At 37.9% G+C, this 20,951-nt stretch overlaps 1 protein-coding gene across 3 annotated transcripts in view; it reads left to right on the forward strand.

Annotated features, from left to right (window-relative positions):
• Positions 1–20,951, forward strand: part of NKAIN3 (sodium/potassium transporting ATPase interacting 3) — a 338,372-nt gene that overhangs the window by 248,194 nt on the left and 69,227 nt on the right. For all 3 annotated transcript variants that reach the window (XM_030967335.1, XM_030967318.1, XM_030967325.1), the window contains exon 4: positions 915–1,112. In XM_030967335.1, the coding sequence (XP_030823195.1) occupies positions 915–1,112 (198 nt within the window). The remainder of the gene's footprint in view (positions 1–914; positions 1,113–20,951) is intronic.

The following is a 20,951-nucleotide window of genomic DNA, read 5'->3' on the forward strand; positions in this document are numbered from 1 at the left end:
TCATTTATCTCCAGTAAGGAGGCTTGGGTGTTTTTCACATTTAAATGACATTCATTCAACTTGAGTGAATTTTTATTTTTTTTAATACATGTGGTTTTTTTATACATGACCCAAAGAACCAAATTTTTTTTGTTAATTCAAATGAATTTTCCTGCTTGTACTTCATAGGTAAGCTCTTAGGAAATTTTTAGTACATTAGTAGGTTTACCACTTTTGCTGCTCCACATGGAAGTGGTATGATGTTTACTAAAATGTACAGACATTATACATCCTGTGTGAGTTAGAGTGCAACCAGTACTCATCTGGGTAGGTTTAATATCTGATGTGGAAGATGATTTGTGTGAAGAGAACTTACTGCTTTTATTTCAAACCCAGATAAATTCACAAATGTAGGTCCCTTCTCTAAGCTGAGAGGTTCATAATCTGGATGAGGTGCAGAGGGAAGAAAAGAGAGCAGGGTGCTGGAGACATCTCATTTGAATCTGATGGTGGAAATCATCAAAGATGATGTAAATTTCATTTAGGTTGTCTCCAGTACCATAAGGTAAAATTGGTTCTATTGTCTGTTAAAAAAAAAAAAAAAAAGAAGAGTCCTTAAGTGACATTCTAATAAAGTAACATTAAAATTGCTTTTCAGGCCATAAGTCCAAGGGAACATGTGTTTGTACAGTACCTGGTAGGATGATTCTTATGCCAGGCAGAAGTTCCTGTGCACAAATGCAAAATAATCAATGAATATTTGCCATTCCCTCTCTCCGCTTTAACATTCTACTTTCATACTAGAATTACTGGGGTGAGGATTGAGGATAATTTCCTCATTGCCCTTATAATAGAAAAGATCCTTTATTTCCTCTTTCTTTACCTTAAAAACAGAAAGTCAAATGTGTTCACACTTTTTCCCCTCCCTCTCCTAGGAAACGGATCTCATGACCTTTAACATCTCCATGCACCGCTCCTGGTGGCGGGAGCACGGGCCCGGCTGCATACGAAGGGTGGTGCGTCCTTCTTCCCCTGGCATCCTGGAGGATTACTCCTACGTCTCCGTGACAGGCTGCATCATTGATTTCCAGTACCTAGAGGTCATTCACAGCGCTATCCAAATACTCCTCTCCGTAAGTTCATGGTTCTTCTCCTGCTGGGATTCCATCGGTTCTTTCACGCCCAGCCTGCTCTTGTTGCTTGTCCTGGAAAGGGGGTGTAGTGGCTGATGGATGAATGCAGAGTGTGGTGATGTTCACAGGGGTCCCAGGACGAGGGAAGAGATGAGAATCTTGACTCCATGTTTCAGAAAGTTGATTTATTATTTTATGATATATATTATATTAAAAGAAAATGATATATTAAAACTATACTAAAGAATAGAAGAAAGGATTTCATCAGAAGGCTAGGAAGGAAAGGAAAGGAATGATAATAAAATCTTGTGACTGACCAGAGAGTCTGAGCCAGCTGGACTGTTGGCCATTAATTAAAAACAACCAAATGAGACCAATCAAAGATGCACCTGTTGCATTCCACAGCAGCAGATAATTATTGTTTACATTTTGTTTCTGAGGCCTCAGCTTCTCAGGAGAAAAATCCTAGCAAAATGATTTTTGATAAAATATGTCTGTGACAGCAGAGATTTTTAATTGTGTTTTGAATTAGAGAATTATATACAAATTATTAAAATGTGCACTGTTCCTTTCTTTCCTTATGTCTCTTCAAGCTCTGTAGAGGCCTAATACCCATTCTGTCCATAATTAGGATAAGTGGAAATTAACTTGAGCCTTTGGCTCTCATTCATTGAGATGTAGAGCCAAGCAAAGCAGATTTGCCCAAAATTAATTTGCCTAAACCTTTCTGTTGTTCACAATCAATGATGCCATTTATTCAGCCCTGATTGTAAATGTATTTTACATGATACATAGCTAAGTTTCTTCCCAGACTCAGATATGGATTGATCCTTGAAAAAGGTCAAAAAAATATTAGGAATTAAAGTATGTGTTCATATTTAGCCATGTTTTTTTTCTCTCCTTGAACTCTGCATTATCAAAACACTCTACCTCCATTGTCCACATTTGGTGCAACACCAGTGAAAAAATGCAATTACAAGAATTTGTATAAAAGTTTGCAGTGCAGGGAAGTGCTTGGACTCAATCAGTCGCTTTGGGAGCAACATCCCAGTCTTGCCCACAGTTTTTCCTCTTGGCTGCTTCTGCTTATGGTTAATAGGTTGTTTGGCATGAGCTGTGTGCGATCTCCTAGAAGTGGTAGCTCTTTCTCTTCATAGCTGTGGATAGTGCAGTGCAACTGGCTGACTCTAAGGGGTTGCACACAGGATCGATCACCCCAGATATCCAGGGGTATATCTATAGGTATATCTCAAAATATACCTATTTTGAGAACATAAATGCTTGTGGCTCATGGTCCTAACCATGACCCTGTTAGACAGTGGGAGAAGAGGCGCAGTCTGCAGTCCACACCTGCTAGTCAGGCGAGCTACCTGGTCTGAGCAGCCAGAAGGGATGCATATTTCTGATGTGTTCAGTATTTCAAGCTGTTTACTAACAATCTGGTTTATACTACCACTGGCAAAGTAAAAAGCATCTGTGGAATAAATCTCACTGGTTAATTTAAAATGATTTTTAAAATTATTTTAAAATACAGCTGGTTGTTGATCACAAGAAGTGTTTGCTGCACTTATCAGTGCAGTACAGTTCTGTCAAATGGCAGGAATACAAATATTAATATTAGAATATTAGAATAAACACAATTAATGTATACAAACTAAAAATGTCAAATTAAAAAATATAGAAATTCTGTAATAAATTGAAAGATGTAACTGGCCTTTCCTTTCTAAAGAACTGACTGATTGCTGTGCTGGATTAAATAAAAATTCAAAATTTTAATTAAATTGAAAATTTAAAATGTGCCTGGAACTTATGAGGCATGACTGTGAATTAAATAGTTTCCCATTTCAGATAGTGCTTTGATTTATATAAACAATGCTAAAATTAAAATACTGTACAAAATGTGAGGCTTTCCTCCAGTTTTACTATCTTGCTACACCATCCATGACATGTTATGATTAACATATCATGAATCTGTACTTCAGTTTTCATTCTGAATTTTAATTTAGGCTTGTTTCATGTACCATGCCACAATACAGAAGTCACCACCTGGATTATCAAATAATTTGCAGTTTCCTTCCATTTTCTGAATACTACTGACTTGAGAAAGCTCCCATCCATTTTGGATGCATAACTTCTTTTCCTAATTGGAGTACCAATTTCAGTTGTTGGTTAAAAGGTCATTTAGGTTGTCTTTTCAAAGGACTGGGGAACTGTATGTAGATCATGAGATCATCCTTTTTACCTTTTCCTGGTAGCTAGTCCCAAAAGCAGACTATTCCTTTTTGGACCTTACTACCTACTTAATTTTCATAACATTTTTATGTAGCAATAGTAGTGTAACAAACCATTTTACAGTGTAAAAAAATCTTTATTGGCATAACAAATCATTTTATCATGCTAAGCTTTGTCCAAATGACTGGGAATACAAGCACTTCCATTTGGTAGGGAGTTAGAGCCTCTGAGAGAAGAAACACCTCTGAGGGGTAAGTATTGGATACCTGTCGAGATACATAACTCACTAGCAGCATTTTTGAAAGGTGACTTTTTATTTTTATTTTTTTAACTGGTATAAAGGGTTTTATATGCAGAGACTGCTGCAGCTGCAACTACATTAAACCCTGCTTCAGGAAATAGGCTTAACAGCTATTTATTTAATTTTAATGCAGTAAAGCTATTATTATATCTGCTTTATAGTTGTTTCTAAAAATATGTTTTTATTGATGAACCAGTAACTTTGTATCTCATCCTGATTCTGGGTGCCTGTGTAAGTAATTGGCAGCTGAAGATGTTAAACATTTCTTTAAATTGAGGGAGAATCAAGAGAAGTATGAGAGAATGGGATGCAATTAATAGTAAAGAATAACTATAGTTAATGTTGTGTTTAAAATCTATATTTATTTGCTGTAGGGCATAATATATATATTATTTTGATGAATAAATTCTGCGCAACACCTTTAAAATGCAAGGCAGATTGTCATTACAGAAACCTCAATTTTCCGGGAACAAACTAATAATACAGTCAAAATAGTGACAGCTTAGCATCTTTGAGAAAGACACTTCATACAACTTTTGTTGTTATTTGAAAATAGTTAATGCACACTGAGAGTATTGAATGCCAGGTACACACTGGCTTCAATAGCCTGAACATTAAAAAGTTATCCAAGTTATTGCAGAGAGATTTGTATTAGACCCAGAGCCTAATATGACATCAACACAGCGCAGCACGAAGCCCCAAGCCAGGGCTCACTGTGCTAACTCTGGAATTAGCAGCCACATGACTTCATCAGTGCTGAAGAAGCAAAATTAAGAAAATTTGGCAGAGCAATGGGCTGACACAACTAGATGTTTCTGGGCCAGGAGACATTACTTTCATTCAATGCTGCGTTGGACAAGGTGAAGTTACCTTTCCTCCCATTCTCATCAAGGTATAGAAGGATGACCTAAAATCTAGACCACTGAAAGATGGGGGGAAGCAAAGAAAATGAAAACCCTAAGTCTAAAAACATGCAAAACATGCAAGCTCTTTGGCATGTTGATACAAATTCAGGATATTTTGAAAGAATCTTCTGGTTTACTTTGTGGATGTCCATCTGTTGCCTCTCATGAGTTTCAATTATTGTAACCCTCAGGCTGCCTGCTGGACCTACAGAGGAGGAATATACACAAAAATAGATCCCAAACTCTCTCTTGCAGAGCCATGTATAAATTCAGACAAAGATGTGATATAGGGAGATTAACAGTATTGAAAATTTTCCATAGTGAAGTAAAAAGCAGTGAGCATATCTGCCTAAGGTAAAGTTATCAGCGGTGGATAGCTTATCAAATACACTGCCAAGCACAAAACATACATTAAAATAGAAAAACGGATTACTTTCTTCAGAATATAATGAAGTTGTAATATCAGAAATATAAGAAGAAGCACTCATGGTAGCCAAATTTGGAACTGGATACTGTGGTCACTGTGAGCAGAGTCACCATCTGCTAAAGTGTACATCCAAAAAAAAATGCCTTCCCAGCGCTTCTTTCAACTCATGAATTTATAAATGTTGAATGCTTTCCCTAAGAGGCAACAGGCTTCTAAAGCAGCTTCCAACAGTGTCTGAATGCTCAGTAAAATGTCTACCACTAGTAGAAAATTTGCAACTTCTGTATTAGAAAATCACACAGAAGGGTTGAGGTGGGAAGAGACCTCTGGAGATCATCTGATCCAACCCCCCTCACACTTAGCTGGGTGCACTAGAGCAGCCTCCCCAGGATTGTGTCCAAACAGCTTCTGAACATCTCCAAGGAAAGAGACTCCACAATCTCCCTGAGCAACCTGTGCCTTGGCTTGATAACCCTCACACTGAAAAAGTGTTTTCTGGTGTTCAGAGGGAACCTCCTGTGTTCCAGTTTGCACCCATTGTCCCTGCTCCTGGCACTGGACACCACTGAGAAGATTCTGGCTCCATCCATTCAAGACCTGGGCCCAGGGCTGCAGGTGAGGTCTCAGCAGTGCTGAGCAGAGGGGCAGGATCACCTCCCTTCATCTGATGGCAGTACTTTGCCCTATGCAGCCCAAGATTTTCATTCATTTTCTATAAAAATGGTCCCTACCTGCCCAAAAGATTCATAATTATTGTTATATATTGATGCTTAATACTTTTAAAAATCTACTTGTTAGTATTCTTAGACTTGTCATCCATACATTTGCAGGGTTATCCTGCTTTAATTAACCGGGCATGAAGATTTCAAATCTTTTGAATTTTCATTATTGTTATTATTCATAATAATAAAATCAATTTTTGTCATAAAGATTATTGCATCCTCTTGTTTGTGAGGACTCTATCTCTCTTTCTTTTTCCTCACAGTTTTCTGATGTTCGTAATCTCTATTCTTCTTTCCAGTACACACAAGCATCACATCCATAGGGAAATGATAAGCAAGGATCTGACTTAATTTCTGAATATCTGTCGCCAATCAGTGCCTCATACTGACTCCATGCAACTGTCTTGCTTTGTGAATTGTTTCTGCCCTGCTGTCTTCAAAGAATCTGCCAAATGTTGATTGTTTGACATAAGAATTAATTATGACATTTGGTAGACCTAAGTACTTTTTTTTCATCATCAGAGAAAAATAGAATTTAATTTAAAAAGATATTTAGCACAACAGCCATTAAAATGGAGGTTATGAGTCTTGTGTAAATAATTAATCAAGGGAAACACTGTGACTACTGAGCTATAGAGACTATGATCATGGTCAGTGCTGTATTTCAGTAATGTATTTCAGGTCATTTACCAAGCTTTTACTACTGACCCATAAATTTGAATGCTTTTTTGGGTTGATTTGGATGGCTCTTCCTCTATTCCTGATGTTTAGATGATCTTCTCTATGCAGTTGGGAAAGCTCCAGGAATTGCTCCAAAAGAGGTTGCAAAGCAGCTTTTGCCCCTGCCTTCAGTCAGCCAGAGCTGCAGTTTGGTTCCTATTTATTTAAATGTAACAAAAGGTTTAATGATATCAATAAATAATGTGGCTCCCCTGGAGCATTGCAGCAGCCCCTTTTTCCCATTAGTTATGGCCCTGCTATTTTTATAATTGGACAGAAAAGAATGCAAGGAAGAATATCGTGTATGGTGTTCCCCAAAGAAAATCCCTGTAGGGGCTGACACCAGTGCTCAAGCAGGTTCCTTGCTCTCATTCCATTTCCTTGAGTGACATGTGATTGATTCAGAAAGCCAGTCGATATTTACATACAATAAAAAAGCCTGAGGTAATTTAGAGTTAAGAGCTACAGGAATTACATGAGTAAAATATAGTTGTCCTCAAGGTATTACATATTTTTTTTTTAATTTTAGTTTGCATCCTTTCCACATTTCTCATTTAGAAAAGAACTGGTCTTTTTCATAACAAACAATTGCAAAGTGGTGTGGAAATTCACTTTTTAAATTGTCTGCAGAGCAGAACTTCAGCATTTCTTCAGAAAAGGATATGAAAGATATGCCTGTTCTTCATCACAACCATCATCATAAGCATCATCATCACAACAACAATAAACACAAAAATAGCCAGGAGCACTTGTCTCTTGGCCATGTGAATAGACAGTTATGGTGAGCTGTTGGCTTCTCACAGATTTATTTGTAATTTTTGTGAGATCACCAGATTATTGAAAATCAGAATAATTTTGTCAACCTGGGCAATATTACAGAGGAGTTGCCAATCTCTGAAACAGACTGCAAAGAGGCTGCAGAGGTTTGTGCAAATTTGAATTTACCTCCAATGCTTTGTTGTAGTTGTGTCATTGTGTTTGTATAATAATCTATGCCTTGTGCAATTCCTCCACTGTTTGTGGTGTTGGTTCAGGGATGCATATGGCCCATTTCACCTTTGCCATTTACAAGCCTTCAGTGTTATAAACATATAACCAAGAGAAAGAAAAATAGTGAGAGACTACATCCACACTAACATTGTAGAAATGCCTTTATCCTTTCTTGCTAAATTTAGTTAGACATCATTATTCATGGCAGTGTATAGATAGTAAAATACACAAGTATATTTGTCTAATTACCAGTCTGGGTCAATAAAGCAGCTATGTGAGACAGGATCAAGGTAAATCTGTGGTTTTTCATCTTAGTTGTCAATCCAGGGATGTCTACTTTTTCAAGCAGCTCATTTAAAAGGAACTGAAAACCATAATATTATAGCTACTTGCATTTTCGTTTGTTAACTATTATGATAAAGATTTGTCAAAAAATCTTGGCCAACTTCTGCACCAGTGCTGGCTGAGACTGAGGGGATAGCAGACAGAAGTTCAAGCATTAGCAATATAGAAGTGCCCTCACCTTGACAGTTAATCTACATGAGAACTTAATTGTTCTACATATTTTCTAGTACTTGGTATAGAGGTGCTTGCCATTTTACACAACATTGAAAATTACTGTGACAATTTCTGAATTGTTAAAAATGTTAGTGAAATTCTGTGCAGGAATTCCGAAATATTTTTATTTACACAAAAGCACTTGTAGTAAAAATAAAACATGATTGTTTATTTTAATTTTTATGGAGCTCATTAATATTTCAGTGCAAATTATGCAGAAGAACTGTAAGTAAATGGGAAATTTGGAAAATAGTTGGTTTCCCCCCTTCAACCTCTGCCCATAATTGCCACGCCCATGGCAGAAACACTGCCATAGACTAAATGTCTGCAACTTAGTTACTGCAATTCTCAGATAGACACCTTCATTTTGATTAGTTTCCATCATTGGACTTCATTTCTGAAGTAAACCTGAACTAGCACTGATGAGGGAACTGCAGCAGCCCAGTGCACAGTAAACATGGTGATTATTGATTCCTATACAAGTGAGCACCTCTGCAAATAAGCAGGAGAGGTGGTGAAGGAGCTAAAGACCGGTTAAGTGCCTCAACGAACTTGTATGCCTACATGCTATCTTTAGAGCTGAGCTGAATGCTGAATGTTGCACCAGGCATTTGGAAATTGTAAGAGAATAAAGTGAAAAATGTAACAGAGATTGCCAATCTAAACCTTTTTTTAGGGAACACGTAAATCAAACATTTTCATTAAGAAAAGTGAAAGCAGTATTTGCTTTGAACTTTAGGGATATTTTCTTGACTATATCATTGGAAACCTTTAACTCTTAGATGAGCTACTGGGACACCAAAGATCCTGGAAATTCCAAAGGCCAGAGCACATTTTTTCCTAAGATATTTGTCTTCATGCCTCTCAGGACATTCACCAGCTTTCAACTGCCCATGGGAATCAGGGCATGATAGTTTACTTGGAAGGTGGAATAAAATTTGTGCCTTTCTGCCAAGCTGCAATTTAGTGCAAAGAGCTTTGCTGCATCAGATTTGCTCCAGCTGTGAAGTTGATAAACCAACCAAGGAAATTATCTTCTTCTCTAGGCTAGGAGTTCACATGGTGATTGACAGCTCTGGATAGGCTTGACTTTGCTGGATTTTTTTGTCTTGGTTTGGTTGTGTTGTTATGTTTTTTTAATTTCCGAAAACACAGTTCTCTAACTGACTTTTACATTCAGATATGATTTGAAGTAAAGATGTTTTACTATTTTACTTATTCCTTAGCCTGCACATGTAGTGTAAAAGACACAGGCAAACCAGAGGTGAGCATCCCGCTGCAGTCTCACTGAGCCTAACAGCAATAAATGTGTGCTCACTCCTGCTCAGCAGCATCATTCTTTCTGCATGTTGTAGTTGATACCCGTGTGCTCAGACTTTCTTATATGGGGGAAAAATATCCACTGATTAAAACCCATCTCTGTGTGAGCTTCCACTGACAGGACATTTTTCTTTTAATCATGTACTAAATCCACAGCCTAGCTCTTCCACTGAAATTTGTTGCCTGAATGTGACTGGACTGCGGAAAGAATTCTTTTCTCAAATGCAGTCTCCAGTGATTTACAATGCTCTCTGTTTTTTCCTAGGGAGATAGGAGATACCAGGGGAAGGATTTCACTAAACAAGAAGTGAAGCAACCCATACTCCTCAAGATTTGAGGAAATTATTTGATTTTCACTGAGGAAGGAAGTGCATATGCACTCATGGAACAACTTGATCTCTGTGCTGGTTTTCCACTGGAGCCACCCACAGAAGCGGTTTTTTTTTCTGAGAGGAGCTGCTGAGAGTTTCTTCACCATATCAGGCATGGTCTCCTCCCTGTAATCCCATTTCTGTCTGCTGCCCTACAGTATCTAGCAGTGTGCAATAACATTTAGCCAGCATTGAACCCAACACATTAATTGGTGCATTGGCTGGGAAATCTCAAATTGGCAAACCAAAACCACTACAGTCTCAGAGCTATGCACAGAAAGACAGATGAGGTTTTCTAGGAAAATAGATTTTTATACTGGAAGATTACAGTGCAAAATTTTAAAAGCCCTGTGTTCTGCAAATCTTGCCTTCATAGCTTTTTGTAGCTACGTCTTCTTGCTCAAATTCTGTAATAAATCTGCTCATCTTGTGACCATACTTGGTTTTCTATCTAGTATTATGGAAACTGTTTAAAATGTAGCTGTTTCCTTTTTATTCTTCAAAGCAGAGCAGGGAATCCCACCAGAAGTGTGAGTTCTAGCTCAGGATGTGCCTTCCCCTGTTGCACCCATATTGGTGATGCATTTGACAACAGGGCGTGGTGGACTTGTTAAGGGACTGTTCCATCCTTTGCCATAAATACTTATCTCCTCTCAGCTCTCCTGTGGAAGGCGCTGGGCATGGAAAGAGCCCAGTTCATGCAAAATCCTTGGATGCATTGTGTAGGAAAAGGCACTGAGCTGCAGTGGTGATGCAGGCGTAGTTCTTCTGCTGCTTCCAAGCTTGCCAAATGAGATGACTACCATAACACTCTTCATTCACAGATTAGGTGTGTGAATAGCTCCACGGGTAGGAAGGAAAGTGGGGAGGGATTATAGACAAGGTTCCAGGGAGCAGAGTTTGGGTGGCACTACTGTATACTGAGATTGATAAGAAGTTTGTACATGAGTGCAGTCAAGATGCATGTTGATAAAAACCTAAGAAATTATGCTTTACAATATTACATTAGTAAGTTTATACATAGAGTTACCTAGTGAATTTGCCTTTTTTAAGTTTAAATTTTTCAGTGGTTGTCTAACTTGCCTAAGTTAGACACTTTTAATACACTTTTATAGAACAAAAGAAGTGAGAACTTGTCATTGAAAGAAAAGCAACAAGTACAGATGAGAACAGGTTGTGTGAGGGTATGTCCAGGAATAAGTAACTATAAGGATTTTTGTGTACTCTGAAGGTTCAGAATAGGTAGACACTGAGTGAAATGGATGCTTGAGGCATTTCTTTGCTGTGTTTTGCTTATGAGTTAAATGGGTAAGATTTTTAGAGGTCTTGAAAGGGAGACTTATGTGAATTACTTTCAGTTTGTAAGTTTATATCTGATGTCAGTAACTGTTCTGAAAGGACAAAATCATCTTAAAGTAGAAGCCTGAGAAGCAAATTTAATTTTTTTTCACCCGTCTAGAAGGCTTAAGTTGAAACAATTGTCTCCAGGGAAGGAAAAGAATGAGGAATAATGGTGTTGTTCCATAATGCTAATGTTAGTCTGAAAATGATAATTAAATAAATCAGATGTGGCAAAAGACATCTACTGGATCTGTCTGAATCTATGCTATAAGTAAAGATTTTTCAAGAAATCATTCCTAGTGATGTGAAACTTTCTAGCTCAACTTTCCATTACCTCCTATGTAAATTAATGCTATGTAGATTAATTGATAATCATTGTGAATGACAGTAAAATTGATAGGTAATTAAACAGCCTCTTAAAAGAACATGATCGTTTCCATTTTTACGTATGAGTTATTTAATTTATTTTTATCTTGTTACCTAACTTATAATGTACCTGATATCTTCACACACATACACGCATAATATAAAAATATTATATTTTAATAGTAAATTAAAATATAAAGATCAATGCAGAAAGCTAAAGTTACATCCTGGTCAATTATACCAGATGCCAGCTTGAGTGTTTATTCAAGTAATATGCTGATTCCCAAAAGAAGTTTTCAAGAGTGAAGTCTTGTGGGTGTTTGAAATATCCTTGTCTTGCCTGGAGGTTTTTCTTACAAAGTTCATCTTGGTATCTCTTATCACTAATGGCCAGGGATTGCCAAGGTCCCCTCCCTTGATACTGATTTTTACCTCAGCAAGCAGGAGTGAACTGGAAAGACCCAAGTGTTTTGTTATTATTTCTTCTCCCTTTCCTCTTCCTGGGACCATAATTCTACCAGTAACCTCACATAAAGGTGCATTCTCCAAACCCACCCAAAGAGGAGCTGAGTCTAGAACACAACTGGACTGAAAGCTTTGCACTTCCTTTACTTCTCCACTTCATTTTCTAATTTTCTCTACCACTTTTTCAGTGAGATCTGGTTTAACTATGAAAAGAGACATATTTTCCTTCCCTGACATGACTCTAACTTCTGTCATTGCTTTAGGCAGCTGAAATTAATTTGTTACATGTTTTGTTATGGATACAGATGACCAAGAGTGGGAGCAAGTTAAAGAAATCTATGCCTTGCCCACTACTGATCTCACAAATAAGAGGCTGTGCTAGAAGGTGCACTTGCAATTTTTTTTGGCTCTGGTGTTGATTTCTCTCTTCTTTTGCGTGTACTTATTTTGTTTTGCCTGAAAAGGGTCTTAGGCCTAATTAGCAATAACAGCTACCCCAGACCACCTAACTTACTTTAGAAAGGAACTTTAATGCTATTCCTTAAACTTCCAAATAGAGAAGAAGATTACTTCTTAGGAAAAAAAAAGCACACAAGTTTACTAGGGCGATTTACTTCAGCTTCCCCGATAAACATATTTCAAAATTCCTTTTCCCACCCAAAATTCAGGAGAGCATCTGGGACTAAGTATGTGTCATATCCCATGGTCCCTACACAGGGTTTTTGGAGTCATAGAATGGTTTGGGTTGGAAGGGGCTCTAGAGGGCACCTAGTTCCCTCGTACCTGCCATGGGCAGGGAGGGGCACCTACTAAGTTCAGCACACATTCTGAGCTTCCCCTTTATTTTTAGAGCATGCTCATTTGTGGGCTCAAACTGCAGCCTCATTTAAACACACTTCAGTCTTCAAAAATCATTCTTGTTATCTGGGCTGTCTTGTTCACTTGTAATGTGGACTGTATAAGCCTCATGCTACCAAGTTTAACAAGTGCTACAATTTATCAACAGATAAAATGGGACAGGTCCTTGCAAGCAGAAAGTTTAATAGACATAATTTTAAAAAAATTGTTATTACCTTGAGAAATATTCCTATTACAAGATTTTTTTTGCCTTAGCTTTTTTATTTTCTTGTGCAAATCCTACATAGTGATGTAAAGATGATACTTTAATCTGGGCTTGTTATACCAGAGCGTATATCAGAGTCTACTTTTTTTTAATCATGGAAATTTTTTCTAATGCAAGCTAGAATATTAATATAAAATTGTATTGATATGGCACAATGTGCAATTATATTAACATTATCATATGATAGATCATTAACAATAGTACTTCTATAACTCTCCCTAGCAATCTTATCTAATTATTAATTATAGGATGTACATTTATAATATGTTTGAAGTCATTAGATACCAAGGAAAAAAGCACAAAAGACTTCAGAATATTTTTAATCTCCTCATCTTTCCACTGGCAGCTAAAATGGATTATGAAAGTCCTAGAAAGAACAGTTTGCCATTCCCCTCCAATGCTTTGCATGTATCAGTCATATTAGCAGGACATCCTCATGTTGAACACACACTTGTGTGCATTGCAGAGTTTCAGTAGCCTTGTCTGGACTGATGAACCCAACAGGGCCTGAAGATGAGTTTGAGCATCATCCTCTGTTTTTCCCATTGTGTGTGCATATTACTGTCATGTTTTTCATAGAGTCATAGAGTCCATCTGTGTGCTGGACATTTTGTCCAGAAGGATACTGCGACAGACAATATCAAAAGCTTTACTGTAATCTGAAAAGGCCGTGTTGACCACCAATGGTGGACACAGCACAGGTCAGGGATTGTGCCCAGGACCCTGAGCACATGAGCTCACCCTGTTTTGTCTGTGCTGGGAGAGAGATAAGGCAAACATAGGTGCTGAGGTGGGAGCCATGGCAGACACACCACTTACCCTGGAGTGCTGGGATTGTGCCTTGGCCCATTTTATTTATACCTGCCATGTCATCCATGGAAGCAAGAGTGCTGTCAAGTTTGCTTGGTTTTCTGTGATTCAGCATCACAAATGGGACGTTTCAATGGTGTTTGTGCAGTCACGAAAGCTGCTTAGGGTTTGGGACTGTGTAGGTCTTTCTGATTCCTCTTCCCCTGTTTTCCATACTGCCTGTCTGGTTTTCATTGTCCACTATAAAGAGGCATCATTGGTCAGTTGTGAGATTACACACAGCCCCACATTAATGAGAATTCACACTTCACCACCAGGAATTCCTGAGGAAATGTACTCAATTTCACAGGAACATGACTGCCAGGTAGCATGCCTGCAATATCATATAAAGTCTTCAACTCCTTTATCAAACATGGGGGGATGTCCAATTTACTCTTGTAATAGAGTGCCTGAAAGAGTTAGATGTTTGCTTTTGGTTTTAAGTCTTTCAGAAAATCTTCTTACTTTAATGATTTTTGGGTTTTGTCCACAGACAATGGATATGGGACTCCACAGGAGGTCTGTAAGCAAAAAGGATAAATAAGGTTGTAATCTCTTAGGCGCTTGTTTCTTCATGATCTGAAATTGGCAGATTCTCATACCTCTGGGCTAAGAATATTTTATAGTTACTGGTGTTTTCTCCTTTGGTCTGTTAGTTTCAGTCTAGAGGTGCTGCTTGAAAATAGCTGATGGGGGATTTTTCTTTTTCATAGAGGAGTAATGCATTTTTATTAAAATATTGTAAACTAACACCACTAAAACACACCACCTTTTTCATCGGAAATAATTGCAATGTAATAAATGGAAATACGGAGTTGTAAAGCTGATGCGAGTGAAAAAAAGTCCCTAGGTGCTCATTGATAAAGAATTTATGTAGGAAACAATAAATAAGGAGACGATTGTGTAGACTTTGCAGTTTCCAGGATTCTCACTTGTTTCCTAGCAATTTTGTTGAACCTACAGCACTCATTGCAATAGATAGTGTGTTTCTAGACACCCAATTCTTTATAGGGTTTTACAGAGGAAATGAATACAGAGTATTCCCTCTGGTAAAAAGGAGTGAATCCACACATTAGCTATGTAGGGTGCCAGATTTCATGAAAGACCAGAGGTGTATCATCATGATATATTTATTTCTAATTACATATTTAACTGTATATCAAGTCATATGAGGAAATAATGTAATCCAGAAAAAAGGCTTTATACACTTAAAGCTCTCCAAACTTGAATATTTTTTGCTGTTTGAAATGCTTTGAATAGAAATGACATTGAAAAGTTCTTGATCTTTAAACCCTTCCAAATCATCTCTTTTGCTTTCATATTAATATTCTCAACCTCTTTCTTGGGGTTGAAAGGTTTTCAGCAGTGGAGCTCTACCTTTTGGAGTCTCCTTTAGAGCCTGAATGGAGATTCAAAGACTTCAGGGAGGGAATGAAGAAAACTGCCAGATGAAGAGACACTGGACTTCTCTGCTCCCTGTCATCTGGAAATGTTTTTTCATTGAATGAAGTACTTTTACAATTGCAGCTATTTCTTTCCTCTTTTGTGCAAGTCACCTCAGGCACCACATCGTCCCCCAAAGCCTGCAGACAGGTGATAGGAAACCTGGGGACAGACTGCCTGCTCTCCGCCCCATGGATCAGAACAGGCAAAAATGTCCTGCACCTTGGAGTCTCACCTTGCTTTTGTTGACACCTGCAATGCAGGCTGATTGACAATGACTGTCTCATGCATCAGAAACAATTACATTCCTCTGGCTGCTCCTGCTTCAACACCAACACTTGCTCCAGAGATTAGGAGCTCCCTGATCTACAGAGGAAGAATTTTTGAACATGGTGGAGAATGATGACTTCCATTCAGTGAGAAATTGAAACACTTTATCGTGAAAAGTAAGGGAAAGAGACACAGTAAATAGAAATATCCTAAAATGAATTGGAATCTTTGTAGCTTAGCCTGGTTCAGATGAGCTGAACTGATGAGGAAGGTTGTACAGAAAATTTTCAGAAAAGAAAGTATGAGCTTTGATTTGGCTTTTGCTTGAGCAAAATTAAATATGCAAACAAAGCAAGTGGGATGCGGGATTATCTGTAGAGCTTTGAAGTGGCAGTTGCAGTGTGTCCATTCTTATGATCCAACATATTCAAAACAATAAAGATAAAAGTAATGCTTTACATGGAACAACATCTGTGCCTTTAGCATATGCAAAGACTTTGCCTTGAAAAGTTTTGCACATTTCCATGGTGAATTAACCCCCCTCCTTTTTTTTTTTTTTTTTTTGTCAAATTGCCTTTCATTTGAGGAAACAGAGGCTCTTGAAAATGAAAGTACATCTGCATGGTACAGGCTTCCTTTCCCACTGCTTTCATCTCTTATTTTTCAGTTTCTAATTTGTGGCTGAAATCAGCATTTCAGTCCCTGGTTCAGTTTATGATTTTCTGATAAAAGAGAACTTTCAACAGCAAATAAACTGAATACTGGGGAACAAGCAGAAAAAAAATACGAAAAGACAAGACACATTTAGGGCTGAGCTTCACTATTTACATCCGTCAGAAGTAGCAGACCTTGCCAATTGCCCCAGTTATGAATATGTTAAATTGAAACTCAAAGCCTACACCTGAGCCATATTCATTCTGAGCATAAAATACAGTAATAAAAAGCAAATGCAGCTTTCCTATTTTTGAAAATGTAAAGTTAAGTTGTTTTTGTGGATTTGCTCTACTTGGTGATAGAATTCCCTAACAGGAGCAAAAATATAGGATGTATATTTATAATATATAGATTTGCCCTTACAGAACACATTTATGTGAGCATAAACTATACAGTATATAGTTTTGTCCTTGAAGAATACATGTACTTCTAATCTGTATGATGCCAGGTCCCTGGGCATTTTCAGTCTTACATTCCCAAGTTCAAATTCTAGGTGCTTCAAGGAGCTCAAGTAGAAATCTGAAAAGGAAAAAAGTGTTTTGTAATTGTGTTCCATCAGACAGACAATATAAACACAGGAGCTGGGCTGGTTTACAACAGAATGCATTTGGTTATTCACTACACAATGGACTGGATAATCCTTTAAATATTTATGAGTACACCACAGAGGATTTACTCTTTCTTCTGGCATGTGTAGATTTTATAATGTGCACCATGTTAGTTCAAACTAAACCCTAATGTTTTGCTTGCTGCTTAATACTTCTAACAGCATGGCTCTGCATCACATACACCTATTCTCTGGACAGTTACACACAGTATTTTGGGGTGTAATTCAGGATGAACTAGGCTATGACCACCTAATGCTCAAAGCCCATACGTGCGGCATATATTAGAGAGGATGTAAGGTGGGAGGAACTGCTTTGCATTTCAACCTGAGGCAGCATCAGCTGAGCTCTGTGGATTAGTACTTTCTTAATGAGTAGTTCACACTGAACAATAATCCTAGTGAAAGGTAAAGGAGACAAATATATAAAACTGGAAAAAAAAATCAAGTTAGACTTTATTGGTTGGATTTTTATAGGTACAATGGCTTTAAGAATGCCAGCTGGCAACTTTGTAAGCCTTATGGTCTACAAGGTTGCCCTGTTCCTGAAGTGGATCTTTCATTTCGTTTCTGATATATCACATGGACTATGCTCAAGTCAAATTTATTAGTAATATCTTTGAACTGAGAGAAATTTCGGTGACTTTCCCTCACTGACCTTACTATGATTCACCTTTATTCATCAAATAGAGTAATTTACTCTCTTTGCAGAGCAAGATATTTGCTCCCTTCCCACTTTTCTCTCACCTGTCAAATTTAGGACTTTTTTTTTACATTTGTCAGTTGTTCTGAACTGAGGGCTAAGTCACTGATGCTCCTATTTTGGCATTTCTCTCTTCTGCACATCAATCATGTTACTCTGAAGAGTGGACATAGGCAAAAATCATTAGCACCTGTAGGGGGATAGAATATAAGAAAATAAAGGTAGTAGAGAAAGTAATCTTACCGCTAAGGAGTTGCAGCTGAACTAATTATTAAAGGTTAGGAGCAGGCCTGACTTTAACAGGCCACAGCTGTAGCCAATAAGAAGAGTGTTATAAAAGAGTGGGTTGGTTGGTTGAGAGGGGATCTGCAGTCAGCTGGCTGCTGTGAGAAGACAGAAGAGTTAGTGCTTAGAGGAGCTGCCTATGAGAAACATCAAGGAGGTATGAAACTCTTGCACTAAGGAGACAACAATATGGAACCTTTACAATCCAATGACAACAAGCACCAGCTTATGCAGAGGAAAGCATTTGGTGTATAACTCCTGCAACAATACCCTTAGTACTGATACCATGTATTTGCGTTTGTGTTTCATTTCTGATGAGAGTTGGCTTTTACAAGACACCTCTCAACTACGCCAGCTTGTTCTGCTGGGGTTCACATCAGGGAGACATCTCTGTATATGTGATCTGGATTCCTTCTGCATGAATCTGGACTGGAAGAGGAATCCTGAAGGACACGTGAGGCATGAGGGCCTGAAACAGGCATTCAGCTGATAGATCAGATCAGAGGCAGTCTGTAAGTTAAAGGCAAACCAAACCAGAAGAACCTGGTATGTGTGAAGCTGGGGTATGAGATTCTCAGGTCCAGCTGTTTGACTATAAACTTCTGTGCCTGTTGGTCTGCACCACTGACTAGTTAGTGTAGGCACATCCCTGATCATCATTGTCATTAAGGCTGCCTAGCTTTACAAAATATCTTCCACTCTCATATAATTCTACCAAATTTGAGCCATCCTGCCAAAAATTTTCCTTAGTATGATAATGCCTGAAGCCTAATTAGCTGAGCTGTCAAAACTTTTCTGAGAATGACACTGAGATATAATATTCCACTGTACAAATTAGAAAAACAAGGAGATCTTTGTTGTAGAGCAGGAGTTTGAAGTCTGCAGGAAGGAAGAGATGAGGGGAAGTCCAGTATTTTTGCTCTCTTGACTACACAGAAATATGGTAGAATCCTGTTTAAGTAACTGCTCTTAAACAAGCCACATTAATTCTCTGATTATTCTTTGATCATTATTATTAGATTGGAGTAGACATTAAGAAAAAAATTTCAATGGTAAAGTATTGGAACAGCATGCCCAGAAAAGTGTTTGAAAAAACACTGGCCTGGCAATGCCAAGGCAATGGTTGACCTTCATGATCTTAGAGGCCTTTTCCAACCTTAATGATTCTATAATTCTGTGTTAATTCAGAGCACGCTTCATCCCTTAGGATTGTCTTGCACTGACACCAGAGGTGAGTTGCAAAGGCCCAGCAAATTGTTCTTTTAGTGCAGCTCCTCCAGGAGTGCTCAAAAGGCATTGCCTCATGCTTTTGCTGATTACAGTGAGGAGGCGAGGTAAGCAAGGACTCACAGAGAAGGCAGAAAAGTGAAAAATATATGAAGATGCTTCTAACATCAGGTGTGCTCTTTAGAGAAGACATGTAAGCTGACTCTAAGCAATACATGCACAAAGTATATGAAAGTACAGATGTTCTATGTCTTGTACATATTTTGATCCATCCTTCAGAGTTAGTGTTAAGCACCTTTCCATATCAGCATCTGAACTGTTGTGCATGCCTAACCTAGCCTGACATTTCTAGGTTAAGTGTTAGCTCCAGTCAGTGTGTCTGAACTCAAGTGAAAGAGCATTACTAATTAAATACCAATTTTGAAATACTCCAATTCTCTTCACTGTTCTTCTATGCATTTATGTAGACAGTAATTGACACTGGGCTGTCTCATACCTGTTCATATTTAGGACTAATTGCTGTTTACTCTTTCTCAAAATAAAAAAAAGGATGCTAAGATTAACAAGCATTGCTAGTTGCTGCTCTGGTGACATGTACTGTACAATCTAGGGCATACTAGACTATCATTGTTTTCTTCCTTTGTAGTGTCTTTGGTAATTTTTCTCTTATCTTTCTGATTTTGTAAAAAATTCTTAAGAACTTCAGAAGGTGACGAACACCTCCCAGACTGAACTCTTTGATATAAACATGTTGGCTGAGTGATTCTGTTTGTACTTGTCCAGGTAAGCACAAGGCTGGTGCTTAGCAAAAACAAACACATCATCTGCCAGTGAGTGAAATAATGAGACAACCCTGGAAGAAAGGTGCTCCATACAGCTCTGGCCAGGCTCCTTGTAAGCTCCACATGATACTGTGAGGTATTTCTTCCCACTCTTAGTAATTTTTGTTTTTGCAGTAAGCAATTGCTTGGGCACTGTGTTTAGGCTTTCTTCAGTGATAAATTTCAGAAAAATAAGTAGTCTGTTTAAGAGAGAATGGGTCATTGCTTTCAGCACTCTGTTTTCTTGATGATGGGCTACTGTCATGCAGGCACAATACATGGTCAGTAGTAATCAGAGACTTACCAGATCTTCTTCTGGATAACTTAGTGACAAAAACCCCTCATGGTTTAGATACTGAAATGAATTTATCTTGGAAGTTATAATCCTAAATAAATAACGACACATTGAACTTGTCATTTCCTAATTGGCATTTTGATTTTCGCTGAACATTCATTCACTCAAGTTTTAGTAGTGTCTTGTCTATGAGTGATGATTTACAGTGAGACGTGTAGTATGAAGCAGACAGAACAGTGATGCCTGTCACACAGGCATGTACTACTGCTTTTTAACTACCAGGCAAAGATTTAAATGAGCAAGCAGCCTTCAAAGAAGGCATCAATCTCAGTAAGCAGTAAAAAACCTGCTGTCATTAACACAGTTTCAGCTGAGCAGGCATGCTCAAAGCAATGCTGAAGATTTCTAACTGGGGAAGTACAAAGCATCAAAGGAATGCACAAACACCGTAGAAATTCTTGGCTTTTTGTTAGGAAAGTACATCACAAAGAGAGAGGACAACAGTATTCAGCTAAAGAGAATTTTCTGGTTCTTTTCCACCATTAATATCTATGATTATGCACTCACAGCCGGGGTCTGTTAAATTGGAGAGAATATTTAGAAGGCCCAACTACTAGCTGTAAGTAATTACAAATTGTTTTCTCTCACACTCATTTACAAATAATATGTGAATAGACTGTGATATTTGTCCTTTTATTACAGAAAGTTGTTCAGGAAATCTTCCACAGAAATAAATTTTAGACACACCTTTTTGACTGTACAAATAATAATTATTAGCTGGATATGG

The sequence above is a fragment of the Camarhynchus parvulus genome, chromosome 2, assembly GCF_901933205.1.
Source record: "Camarhynchus parvulus chromosome 2, STF_HiC, whole genome shotgun sequence".
Classification (NCBI taxonomy): Eukaryota; Metazoa; Chordata; class Aves; order Passeriformes; family Thraupidae; genus Camarhynchus; species Camarhynchus parvulus.